Consider the following 13,723-nt stretch of genomic DNA (forward strand, 5'->3'; position numbering starts at 1 on the left):
ATCAGTTACTCCCCAACCCTGTGTGTTTCTCCTCTGTAATCAGTTACTCCCCAACCCTGTGTGTTTCTCCTCTGTGATCAGTTACTCCCCAACCCTGTGTGTTTCTCCTCTGTGATCAGTTACTCCCCAACCCTGTGTGTTTCTCCTCTGTAATCAGTTACTCCCCAACCCTGTGTGTTTCTCCTCTGTAATCAGTTACTCCCCAACCCTGTGTGTTTCTCCTCTGTAATCAGTTACTCCCCAACCCTGTGTGTTTCTCCTCTGTAATCAGTTACTCCCCAACCCTGTGTGTTTCTCCTCTGTGATCAGTTACTCCCCAACCCTGTGTGTTTCTCCTCTGTAATCAGTTACTCCCCAACCCTGTGTGTTTCTCCTCTGTAATCAGTTACTCCCCAACCCTGTGTGTTTCTCCTCTGTGATCAGTTACTCCCCAACCCTGTGTGTTTCTCCTCTGTAATCAGTTACTCCCCAACCCTGTGTGTTTCTCCTCTGTAATCAGTTACTCCCCAACCCTGTGTGTTTCTCCTCTGTAATCAGTTACTCCCCAACCCTGTGTGTTTCTCCTCTGTAATCAGTTACTCCCCAACCCTGTGTGTTTCTCCTCTGTAATCAGTTACTCCCCAACCCTGTGTGTTTCTCCTCTGTAATCAGTTACTCCCCAACCCTGTGTGTTTCTCCTCTGTAATCAGTTACTCCCCAACCCTGTGTGTTTCTCCTCTGTAATCAGTTACTCCCCAACCCTGTGTGTTTCTCCTCTGTAATCAGTTACTCCCCAACCCTGTGTGTTTCTCCTCTGTAATCAGTTACTCCCCAACCCTGTGTGTTTCTCCTCTGTAATCAGTTACTCCCCAACCCTGTGTGTTTCTCCTCTGTAATCAGTTACTCCCCAACCCTGTGTGTTTCTCCTCTGTAATCAGTTACTCCCCAACCCTGTGTGTTTCTCCTCTGTAATCAGTTACTCCCCAACCCTGTGTGTTTCTCCTCTGTAATCAGTTACTCCCCAACCCTGTGTGTTTCTCCTCTGTAATCAGTTACTCCCCAACCCTGTGTGTTTCTCCTCTGTAATCAGTTACTCCCCAACCCTGTGTGTTTCTCCTCTGTAATCAGTTACTCCCCAACCCTGTGTGTTTCTCCTCTGTAATCAGTTACTCCCCAACCCTGTGTGTTTCTCCTCTGTAATCAGTTACTCCCCAACCCTGTGTGTTTCTCCTCTGTAATCAGTTACTCCCCAACCCTGTGTGTTTCTCCTCTGTAATCAGTTACTCCCCAACCCTGTGTGTTTCTCCTCTGTAATCAGTTACTCCCCAACCCTGTGTGTTTCTCCTCTGTAATCAGTTACTCCCCAACCCTGTGTGTTTCTCCTCTGTAATCAGTTACTCCCCAACCCTGTGTGTTTCTCCTCTGTAATCAGTTACTCCCCAACCCTGTGTGTTTCTCCTCTGTAATCAGTTACTCCCCAACCCTGTGTGTTTCTCCTCTGTAATCAGTTACTCCCCAACCCTGTGTGTTTCTCCTCTGTAATCAGTTACTCCCCAACCCTGTGTGTTTCTCCTCTGTAATCAGTTACTCCCCAACCCTGTGTGTTTCTCCTCTGTAATCAGTTACTCCCCAACCCTGTGTGTTTCTCCTCTGTAATCAGTTACTCCCCAACCCTGTGTGTTTCTCCTCTGTAATCAGTTACTCCCCAACCCTGTGTGTTTCTCCTCTGTAATCAGTTACTCCCCAACCCTGTGTGTTTCTCCTCTGTAATCAGTTACTCCCCAACCCTGTGTGTTTCTCCTCTGTAATCAGTTACTCCCCAACCCTGTGTGTTTCTCCTCTGTAATCAGTTACTCCCCAACCCTGTGTGTTTCTCCTCTGTAATCAGTTACTCCCCAACCCTGTGTGTTTCTCCTCTGTAATCAGTTACTCCCCAACCCTGTGTGTTTCTCCTCTGTAATCAGTTACTCCCCAACCCTGTGTGTTTCTCCTCTGTAATCAGTTACTCCCCAACCCTGTGTGTTTCTCCTCTGTAATCAGTTACTCCCCAACCCTGTGTGTTTCTCCTCTGTAATCAGTTACTCCCCAACCCTGTGTGTTTCTCCTCTGTAATCAGTTACTCCCCAACCCTGTGTGTTTCTCCTCTGTAATCAGTTACTCCCCAACCCTGTGTGTTTCTCCTCTGTAATCAGTTACTCCCCAACCCTGTGTGTTTCTCCTCTGTAATCAGTTACTCCCCAACCCTGTGTGTTTCTCCTCTGTAATCAGTTACTCCCCAACCCTGTGTGTTTCTCCTCTGTAATCAGTTACTCCCCAACCCTGTGTGTTTCTCCTCTGTAATCAGTTACTCCCCAACCCTGTGTGTTTCTCCTCTGTAATCAGTTACTCCCCAACCCTGTGTGTTTCTCCTCTGTAATCAGTTACTCCCCAACCCTGTGTGTTTCTCCTCTGTAATCAGTTACTCCCCAACCCTGTGTGTTTCTCCTCTGTAATCAGTTACTCCCCAACCCTGTGTGTTTCTCCTCTGTGATCAGTTACTCCCCAACCCTGTGTGTTTCTCCTCTGTGATCAGTTACTCCCCAACCCTGTGTGTTTCTCCTCTGTGATCAGTTACTCCCCAACCCTGTGTGTTTCTCCTCTGTAATCAGTTACTCCCCAACCCTGTGTGTTTCTCCTCTGTAATCAGTTACTCCCCAACCCTGTGTGTTTCTCCTCTGTAATCAGTTACTCCCCAACCCTGTGTGTTTCTCCTCTGTGATCAGTTACTCCCCAACCCTGTGTGTTTCTCCTCTGTGATCAGTTACTCCCCAACCCTGTGTGTTTCTCCTCTGTAATCAGTTACTCCCCAACCCTGTGTGTTTCTCCTCTGTAATCAGTTACTCCCCAACCCTGTGTGTTTCTCCTCTGTAATCAGTTACTCCCCAACCCTGTGTGTTTCTCCTCTGTAATCAGTTACTCCCCAACCCTGTGTGTTTCTCCTCTGTAATCAGTTACTCCCCAACCCTGTGTGTTTCTCCTCTGTAATCAGTTACTCCCCAACCCTGTGTGTTTCTCCTCTGTAATCAGTTACTCCCCAACCCTGTGTGTTTCTCCTCTGTAATCAGTTACTCCCCAACCCTGTGTGTTTCTCCTCTGTAATCAGTTACTCCCCAACCCTGTGTGTTTCTCCTCTGTAATCAGTTACTCCCCAACCCTGTGTGTTTCTCCTCTGTAATCAGTTACTCCCCAACCCTGTGTGTTTCTCCTCTGTAATCAGTTACTCCCCAACCCTGTGTGTTTCTCCTCTGTAATCAGTTACTCCCCAACCCTGTGTGTTTCTCCTCTGTGATCAGTTACTCCCCAACCCTGTGTGTTTCTCCTCTGTGATCAGTTACTCCCCAACCCTGTGTGTTTCTCCTCTGTGATCAGTTACTCCCCAACCCTGTGTGTTTCTCCTCTGTGATCAGTTACTCCCCAACCCTGTGTGTTTCTCCTCTGTGATCAGTTACTCCCCAACCCTGTGTGTTTCTCCTCTGTGATCAGTTACTCCCCAACCCTGTGTGTTTCTCCTCTGTGATCAGTTACTCCCCAACCCTGTGTGTTTCTCCTCTGTGATCAGTTACTCCCCAACCCTGTGTGTTTCTCCTCTGTGATCAGTTACTCCCCAACCCTGTGTGTTTCTCCTCTGTAATCAGTTACTCCCCAACCCTGTGTGTTTCTCCTCTGTGATCAGTTACTCCCCAACCCTGTGTGTTTCTCCTCTGTGATCAGTTACTCCCCAACCCTGTGTGTTTCTCCTCTGTGATCAGTTACTCCCCAACCCTGTGTGTTTCTCCTCTGTGATCAGTTACTCCCCAACCCTGTGTGTTTCTCCTCTGTGATCAGTTACTCCCCAACCCTGTGTGTTTCTCCTCTGTGATCAGTTACTCCCCAACCCTGTGTGTTTCTCCTCTGTGATCAGTTACTCCCCAACCCTGTGTGTTTCTCCTCTGTAATCAGTTACTCCCCAACCCTGTGTGTTTCTCCTCTGTAATCAGTTACTCCCCAACCCTGTGTGTTTCTCCTCTGTAATCAGTTACTCCCCAACCCTGTGTGTTTCTCCTCTGTAATCAGTTACTCCCCAACCCTGTGTGTTTCTCCTCTGTAATCAGTTACTCCCCAACCCTGTGTGTTTCTCCTCTGTAATCAGTTACTCCCCAACCCTGTGTGTTTCTCCTCTGTGATCAGTTACTCCCCAACCCTGTGTGTTTCTCCTCTGTGATCAGTTACTCCCCAACCCTGTGTGTTTCTCCTCTGTGATCAGTTACTCCCCAACCCTGTGTGTTTCTCCTCTGTGATCAGTTACTCCCCAACCCTGTGTGTTTCTCCTCTGTGATCAGTTACTCCCCAACCCTGTGTGTTTCTCCTCTGTGATCAGTTACTCCCCAACCCTGTGTGTTTCTCCTCTGTGATCAGTTACTCCCCAACCCTGTGTGTTTCTCCTCTGTGATCAGTTACTCCCCAACCCTGTGTGTTTCTCCTCTGTGATCAGTTACTCCCCAACCCTGTGTGTTTCTCCTCTGTGATCAGTTACTCCCCAACCCTGTGTGTTTCTCCTCTGTGATCAGTTACTCCCCAACCCTGTGTGTTTCTCCTCTGTAATCAGTTACTCCCCAACCCTGTGTGTTTCTCCTCTGTAATCAGTTACTCCCCAACCCTGTGTGTTTCTCCTCTGTAATCAGTTACTCCCCAACCCTGTGTGTTTCTCCTCTGTAATCAGTTACTCCCCAACCCTGTGTGTTTCTCCTCTGTAATCAGTTACTCCCCAACCCTGTGTGTTTCTCCTCTGTAATCAGTTACTCCCCAACCCTGTGTGTTTCTCCTCTGTAATCAGTTACTCCCCAACCCTGTGTGTTTCTCCTCTGTAATCAGTTACTCCCCAACCCTGTGTGTTTCTCCTCTGTAATCAGTTACTCCCCAACCCTGTGTGTTTCTCCTCTGTAATCAGTTACTCCCCAACCCTGTGTGTTTCTCCTCTGTAATCAGTTACTCCCCAACCCTGTGTGTTTCTCCTCTGTAATCAGTTACTCCCCAACCCTGTGTGTTTCTCCTCTGTAATCAGTTACTCCCCAACCCTGTGTGTTTCTCCTCTGTAATCAGTTACTCCCCAACCCTGTGTGTTTCTCCTCTGTAATCAGTTACTCCCCAACCCTGTGTGTTTCTCCTCTGTAATCAGTTACTCCCCAACCCTGTGTGTTTCTCCTCTGTAATCAGTTACTCCCCAACCCTGTGTGTTTCTCCTCTGTAATCAGTTACTCCCCAACCCTGTGTGTTTCTCCTCTGTGATCAGTTACTCCCCAACCCTGTGTGTTTCTCCTCTGTGATCAGTTACTCCCCAACCCTGTGTGTTTCTCCTCTGTGATCAGTTACTCCCCAACCCTGTGTGTTTCTCCTCTGTGATCAGTTACTCCCCAACCCTGTGTGTTTCTCCTCTGTGATCAGTTACTCCCCAACCCTGTGTGTTTCTCCTCTGTGATCAGTTACTCCCCAACCCTGTGTGTTTCTCCTCTGTGATCAGTTACTCCCCAACCCTGTGTGTTTCTCCTCTGTGATCAGTTACTCCCCAACCCTGTGTGTTTCTCCTCTGTGATCAGTTACTCCCCAACCCTGTGTGTTTCTCCTCTGTGATCAGTTACTCCCCAACCCTGTGTGTTTCTCCTCTGTGATCAGTTACTCCCCAACCCTGTGTGTTTCTCCTCTGTGATCAGTTACTCCCCAACCCTGTGTGTTTCTCCTCTGTGATCAGTTACTCCCCAACCCTGTGTGTTTCTCCTCTGTGATCAGTTACTCCCCAACCCTGTGTGTTTCTCCTCTGTGATCAGTTACTCCCCAACCCTGTGTGTTTCTCCTCTGTGATCAGTTACTCCCCAACCCTGTGTGTTTCTCCTCTGTGATCAGTTACTCCCCAACCCTGTGTGTTTCTCCTCTGTGATCAGTTACTCCCCAACCCTGTGTGTTTCTCCTCTGTGATCAGTTACTCCCCAACCCTGTGTGTTTCTCCTCTGTGATCAGTTACTCCCCAACCCTGTGTGTTTCTCCTCTGTGATCAGTTACTCCCCAACCCTGTGTGTTTCTCCTCTGTGATCAGTTACTCCCCAACCCTGTGTGTTTCTCCTCTGTGATCAGTTACTCCCCAACCCTGTGTGTTTCTCCTCTGTGATCAGTTACTCCCCAACCCTGTGTGTTTCTCCTCTGTGATCAGTTACTCCCCAACCCTGTGTGTTTCTCCTCTGTGATCAGTTACTCCCCAACCCTGTGTGTTTCTCCTCTGTGATCAGTTACTCCCCAACCCTGTGTGTTTCTCCTCTGTGATCAGTTACTCCCCAACCCTGTGTGTTTCTCCTCTGTGATCAGTTACTCCCCAACCCTGTGTGTTTCTCCTCTGTGATCAGTTACTCCCCAACCCTGTGTGTTTCTCCTCTGTGATCAGTTACTCCCCAACCCTGTGTGTTTCTCCTCTGTGATCAGTTACTCCCCAACCCTGTGTGTTTCTCCTCTGTGATCAGTTACTCCCCAACCCTGTGTGTTTCTCCTCTGTGATCAGTTACTCCCCAACCCTGTGTGTTTCTCCTCTGTGATCAGTTACTCCCCAACCCTGTGTGTTTCTCCTCTGTGATCAGTTACTCCCCAACCCTGTGTGTTTCTCCTCTGTGATCAGTTACTCCCCAACCCTGTGTGTTTCTCCTCTGTGATCAGTTACTCCCCAACCCTGTGTGTTTCTCCTCTGTGATCAGTTACTCCCCAACCCTGTGTGTTTCTCCTCTGTGATCAGTTACTCCCCAACCCTGTGTGTTTCTCCTCTGTGATCAGTTACTCCCCAACCCTGTGTGTTTCTCCTCTGTGATCAGTTACTCCCCAACCCTGTGTGTTTCTCCTCTGTGATCAGTTACTCCCCAACCCTGTGTGTTTCTCCTCTGTGATCAGTTACTCCCCAACCCTGTGTGTTTCTCCTCTGTGATCAGTTACTCCCCAACCCTGTGTGTTTCTCCTCTGTGATCAGTTACTCCCCAACCCTGTGTGTTTCTCCTCTGTGATCAGTTACTCCCCAACCCTGTGTGTTTCTCCTCTGTGATCAGTTACTCCCCAACCCTGTGTGTTTCTCCTCTGTGATCAGTTACTCCCCAACCCTGTGTGTTTCTCCTCTGTGATCAGTTACTCCCCAACCCTGTGTGTTTCTCCTCTGTGATCAGTTACTCCCCAACCCTGTGTGTTTCTCCTCTGTGATCAGTTACTCCCCAACCCTGTGTGTTTCTCCTCTGTGATCAGTTACTCCCCAACCCTGTGTGTTTCTCCTCTGTGATCAGTTACTCCCCAACCCTGTGTGTTTCTCCTCTGTGATCAGTTACTCCCCAACCCTGTGTGTTTCTCCTCTGTGATCAGTTACTCCCCAACCCTGTGTGTTTCTCCTCTGTGATCAGTTACTCCCCAACCCTGTGTGTTTCTCCTCTGTGATCAGTTACTCCCCAACCCTGTGTGTTTCTCCTCTGTGATCAGTTACTCCCCAACCCTGTGTGTTTCTCCTCTGTGATCAGTTACTCCCCAACCCTGTGTGTTTCTCCTCTGTGATCAGTTACTCCCCAACCCTGTGTGTTTCTCCTCTGTGATCAGTTACTCCCCAACCCTGTGTGTTTCTCCTCTGTGATCAGTTACTCCCCAACCCTGTGTGTTTCTCCTCTGTGATCAGTTACTCCCCAACCCTGTGTGTTTCTCCTCTGTGATCAGTTACTCCCCAACCCTGTGTGTTTCTCCTCTGTGATCAGTTACTCCCCAACCCTGTGTGTTTCTCCTCTGTGATCAGTTACTCCCCAACCCTGTGTGTTTCTCCTCTGTGATCAGTTACTCCCCAACCCTGTGTGTTTCTCCTCTGTGATCAGTTACTCCCCAACCCTGTGTGTTTCTCCTCTGTGATCAGTTACTCCCCAACCCTGTGTGTTTCTCCTCTGTGATCAGTTACTCCCCAACCCTGTGTGTTTCTCCTCTGTGATCAGTTACTCCCCAACCCTGTGTGTTTCTCCTCTGTGATCAGTTACTCCCCAACCCTGTGTGTTTCTCCTCTGTGATCAGTTACTCCCCAACCCTGTGTGTTTCTCCTCTGTGATCAGTTACTCCCCAACCCTGTGTGTTTCTCCTCTGTGATCAGTTACTCCCCAACCCTGTGTGTTTCTCCTCTGTGATCAGTTACTCCCCAACCCTGTGTGTTTCTCCTCTGTGATCAGTTACTCCCCAACCCTGTGTGTTTCTCCTCTGTGATCAGTTACTCCCCAACCCTGTGTGTTTCTCCTCTGTGATCAGTTACTCCCCAACCCTGTGTGTTTCTCCTCTGTGATCAGTTACTCCCCAACCCTGTGTGTTTCTCCTCTGTGATCAGTTACTCCCCAACCCTGTGTGTTTCTCCTCTGTGATCAGTTACTCCCCAACCCTGTGTGTTTCTCCTCTGTGATCAGTTACTCCCCAACCCTGTGTGTTTCTCCTCTGTGATCAGTTACTCCCCAACCCTGTGTGTTTCTCCTCTGTGATCAGTTACTCCCCAACCCTGTGTGTTTCTCCTCTGTGATCAGTTACTCCCCAACCCTGTGTGTTTCTCCTCTGTGATCAGTTACTCCCCAACCCTGTGTGTTTCTCCTCTGTGATCAGTTACTCCCCAACCCTGTGTGTTTCTCCTCTGTGATCAGTTACTCCCCAACCCTGTGTGTTTCTCCTCTGTGATCAGTTACTCCCCAACCCTGTGTGTTTCTCCTCTGTGATCAGTTACTCCCCAACCCTGTGTGTTTCTCCTCTGTGATCAGTTACTCCCCAACCCTGTGTGTTTCTCCTCTGTGATCAGTTACTCCCCAACCCTGTGTGTTTCTCCTCTGTGATCAGTTACTCCCCAACCCTGTGTGTTTCTCCTCTGTGATCAGTTACTCCCCAACCCTGTGTGTTTCTCCTCTGTAATCAGTTACTCCCCAACCCTGTGTGTTTCTCCTCTGTAATCAGTTACTCCCCAACCCTGTGTGTTTCTCCTCTGTGATCAGTTACTCCCCAACCCTGTGTGTTTCTCCTCTGTGATCAGTTACTCCCCAACCCTGTGTGTTTCTCCTCTGTGATCAGTTACTCCCCAACCCTGTGTGTTTCTCCTCTGTGATCAGTTACTCCCCAACCCTGTGTGTTTCTCCTCTGTGATCAGTTACTCCCCAACCCTGTGTGTTTCTCCTCTGTGATCAGTTACTCCCCAACCCTGTGTGTTTCTCCTCTGTGATCAGTTACTCCCCAACCCTGTGTGTTTCTCCTCTGTGATCAGTTACTCCCCAACCCTGTGTGTTTCTCCTCTGTGATCAGTTACTCCCCAACCCTGTGTGTTTCTCCTCTGTGATCAGTTACTCCCCAACCCTGTGTGTTTCTCCTCTGTGATCAGTTACTCCCCAACCCTGTGTGTTTCTCCTCTGTGATCAGTTACTCCCCAACCCTGTGTGTTTCTCCTCTGTGATCAGTTACTCCCCAACCCTGTGTGTTTCTCCTCTGTGATCAGTTACTCCCCAACCCTGTGTGTTTCTCCTCTGTGATCAGTTACTCCCCAACCCTGTGTGTTTCTCCTCTGTGATCAGTTACTCCCCAACCCTGTGTGTTTCTCCTCTGTGATCAGTTACTCCCCAACCCTGTGTGTTTCTCCTCTGTGATCAGTTACTCCCCAACCCTGTGTGTTTCTCCTCTGTGATCAGTTACTCCCCAACCCTGTGTGTTTCTCCTCTGTGATCAGTTACTCCCCAACCCTGTGTGTTTCTCCTCTGTGATCAGTTACTCCCCAACCCTGTGTGTTTCTCCTCTGTGATCAGTTACTCCCCAACCCTGTGTGTTTCTCCTCTGTGATCAGTTACTCCCCAACCCTGTGTGTTTCTCCTCTGTGATCAGTTACTCCCCAACCCTGTGTGTTTCTCCTCTGTGATCAGTTACTCCCCAACCCTGTGTGTTTCTCCTCTGTAATCAGTTACTCCCCAACCCTGTGTGTTTCTCCTCTGTGATCAGTTACTCCCCAACCCTGTGTGTTTCTCCTCTGTGATCAGTTACTCCCCAACCCTGTGTGTTTCTCCTCTGTAATCAGTTACTCCCCAACCCTGTGTGTTTCTCCTCTGTAATCAGTTACTCCCCAACCCTGTGTGTTTCTCCTCTGTAATCAGTTACTCCCCAACCCTGTGTGTTTCTCCTCTGTAATCAGTTACATCCCCAACCCTGTGTGTTTCTCCTCTGTAATCAGTTACTCCCCAACCCTGTGTGTTTCTCCTCTGTAATCAGTTACTCCCCAACCCTGTGTGTTTCTCCTCTGTAATCAGTTACTCCCCAACCCTGTGTGTTTCTCCTCTGTAATCAGTTACTCCCCAACCCTGTGTGTTTCTCCTCTGTAATCAGTTACTCCCCAACCCTGTGTGTTTCTCCTCTGTAATCAGTTACTCCCCAACCCTGTGTGTTTCTCCTCTGTAATCAGTTACTCCCCAACCCTGTGTGTTTCTCCTCTGTAATCAGTTACTCCCCAACCCTGTGTGTTTCTCCTCTGTAATCAGTTACTCCCCAACCCTGTGTGTTTCTCCTCTGTAATCAGTTACTCCCCAACCCTGTGTGTTTCTCCTCTGTAATCAGTTACTCCCCAACCCTGTGTGTTTCTCCTCTGTAATCAGTTACTCCCCAACCCTGTGTGTTTCTCCTCTGTAATCAGTTACTTCCCAACCCTGTGTGTTTCTCCTCTGTAATCAGTTACTCCCCAACCCTGTGTGTTTCTCCTCTGTAATCAGTTACTCCCCAACCCTGTGTGTTTCTCCTCTGTAATCAGTTACTCCCCAACCCTGTGTGTTTCTCCTCTGTAATCAGTTACTCCCCAACCCTGTGTGTTTCTCCTCTGTAATCAGTTACTCCCCAACCCTGTGTGTTTCTCCTCTGTAATCAGTTACTCCCCAACCCTGTGTGTTTCTCCTCTGTAATCAGTTACTCCCCAACCCTGTGTGTTTCTCCTCTGTGAAGGATCTATGATGGGAGGCAGCCTGTTCTGTGTATCATGTAGGTGTGTATATATATAGTGGTTAAAGCCAGGTGTGTTTCTCCTCTGTGAAGGATCTATGATGTGAGGCAGTCTGTACCATGTAGGTGTGTATATATAGTGGTTAAAGCCAGGTGTGTTTCTCCTCTGTGAAGGATCTATGATGGGAGGCAGTCTGTACCATGTAGGTGTATATATATAGTGGTTAAAGCCAGGTGTGTTTCTCCTCTGTGAAGGATCTATGGTGGGAGGCAGTCTGTACCATGTAGGTGTATATATATAGTGGTTAAAGCCAGGTGTGTTTCTCCTCTGTGAAGGATCTATGGTGGGAGGCAGCCTGTTCTGTGTACCATGTAGGTGTATATATATAGTGGTTAAAGCCAGGTGTGTTTCTCCCCTGTGAAGGATCTATGATGTGAGGCAGCCTGTTCTGTGTACCATGTAGGTGTATATATATAGTGGTTAAAGCCAGGTGTGTTTCTCCTCTGTGAAGGATCTATGATGGGAGGCAGTCTGTACCATGTAGGTGTATATATATAGTGGTTAAAGCCAGGTGTGTTTCTCCTCTGTGAAGGATCTATGGTGGGAGGCAGTCTGTACCATGTAGGTGTATATATATATAGTGGTTAAAGCCAGGTGTGTTTCTCCTCTGTGAAGGATCTATGATGGGAGGCAGTCTGTACCATGTAGTTGGGTATATAGTGGTTAAAGCCAGGTGTGTGTTTCTCCTCTGTGAAGGATCTATGATGGGAGGCAGCCTGTTCTGTGTATCATGGACAAAAGCATGATCAAGACCGTCCTGATTAAGGAGTGTTACAACATCTTCACCAACCGCAGGGTGAGACACACACACACACACACACACACACACACACACACACACACACACACACACACACACACACACACACACACACACCCTAATAATAATCTGAATAATAATAATCCTAACATTATGACTGATATTATTAATACATTATTTGTGTTTCAGAAATGAATTCTGAATGGTGAGCTGTTTGATAATTAATACAACTGTCCTCCATGTTTTAGGATGTCTGTCTGAATGGTGAGCTGTTTGATAATTAATACAACTGTCCTCCATGTTTTAGAACTTCCATCTGAATGGTGAGCTGTTTGATGCGTTGTCCGTTGCCGAGGACGACACATGGAGACGGATCCGCAGTGTCCTCTCACCTTCCTTTACCTCTGGACGACTAAAAGAGGTAGAACCATCTCTCCCTTTCTATGTTTATCAACTCTTTAAAAAACTCATTATAGCTTGTTATAAACACTTTATAGCTTATTATAAACTCTATAAACTCATTATAGCCTGTTATAAACTCTATAAACTCATTATAGCTTGTTAAACTCTATAAACTCATTATAGCTTGTTATAAACTCATTATAGCTTGTTGTAACTCTATAAACTCATTATAGCTTGTTATAAACTCTATAAATTCATTATAGCTTGTTATAAACTCTATAAACTCAATATAGCTTGTTATAAACTCTTTATAAATTCAATATAGCTTGTTATAAACCCTTTATAAACTCATTATAGCTTGTTATAAACACTTTATAGCTTATTATAAACTCTATAAACTCATTATAGCTTGTTATAGCTCTATAAACTCATTATAGCTTGTTATAAACTCAATATAGCTTGTTATAAACTCTATAAACTCAATATAGCTTGTTATAAACTCTATAAACTCAATATAGCTTGTTATAAACTCTATAAACTCAATATAGCTTGTTACAAACTCTATAAACTCAGTATAGCTTGTTATAAACTCTATAAACTCATTATAGCTTGTTATAAACTCTATAAACTCAATATAGCTTGTTATAAACTCTTTATAAACTCAATATAGCTTGTTATAAACCCTTTATAAACTCATAGCTTGTTATAAACACTTTATAGCTTATTATAAACTCTATAAACTCATTATAGCTTGTTATAGCTCTATAAACTCATTATAGCTTGTTATAAACTCATTATAGCTTGTTATAACTATAAACTCATTATAGCATTTTATAAACTCAATAAACTCATTATAGCTTGTTATAACCTCTTTATAAACTCAATATAGCTTGTTATAAGCTCCATAAACTCATTATAGCTTGTTATAAACTCTATAAACTCAATATAGCTTGTTATAAACTCAAACTCAATATAGCTTGTTATAAACTCTATAAACTCAATATAGCTTGTTATAAACTCTATAAACTCATTATAGCTTGTTATAAACTCTATAAACTCATAGCTTCTTATAAACTCTATAAACTCATTATAGCTCGTTATACCCTCTTTGTAAACGCTTTATAGCTTGTTATAAACTCATTATAGCTTGTTATAAACTCTTTCTAAACTTATTTTAGATACCTTATTTACATTATTACTCAAAGATGGAGTTATGCCTCCTCTGAAACATGACCCTTTTGACCACCTACTTCCTGCTTGACCTGGTTGTCAGCAGCACTAATGTGAATCACCCTTCGACTGACAACCCGAGTCAGCTTGCAGGCGCTCGGCCCTGTCACAAGGAGTCGCTGGAGCACGATAAGACAAGGTCCCGGACGGCGCTGGGACAATTGTGTGCCATCCTATGGGGTTCCCGGTCACAGTCAGTTGTGACACAGCCTGGGATCGAACACCAGACTGTATTGTCGCTGTGCAGTGCTATTGACCGCTGCACCACCCAGGACCCAGATCTTCTT

At 46.3% G+C, this 13,723-nt stretch overlaps 1 protein-coding gene across 1 annotated transcript in view; it reads left to right on the forward strand.

Moving 5' to 3' along the window:
* LOC110511934 (cytochrome P450 3A27-like) overlaps window positions 1-13,723 on the forward strand; it is a 32,312-nt gene that overhangs the window by 4,142 nt on the left and 14,447 nt on the right. The window contains exons 4-5 of the mRNA XM_036972865.1: window positions 11,741-11,840; window positions 12,112-12,225. Coding sequence (XP_036828760.1) covers window positions 11,741-11,840; window positions 12,112-12,225 — 214 coding nt within the window. The remainder of the gene's footprint in view (window positions 1-11,740; window positions 11,841-12,111; window positions 12,226-13,723) is intronic.

This window comes from Oncorhynchus mykiss, unplaced genomic scaffold (assembly GCF_013265735.2).
Source record: "Oncorhynchus mykiss isolate Arlee unplaced genomic scaffold, USDA_OmykA_1.1 un_scaffold_196, whole genome shotgun sequence".
In the NCBI taxonomy this organism is placed as follows: Eukaryota; Metazoa; Chordata; class Actinopteri; order Salmoniformes; family Salmonidae; genus Oncorhynchus; species Oncorhynchus mykiss.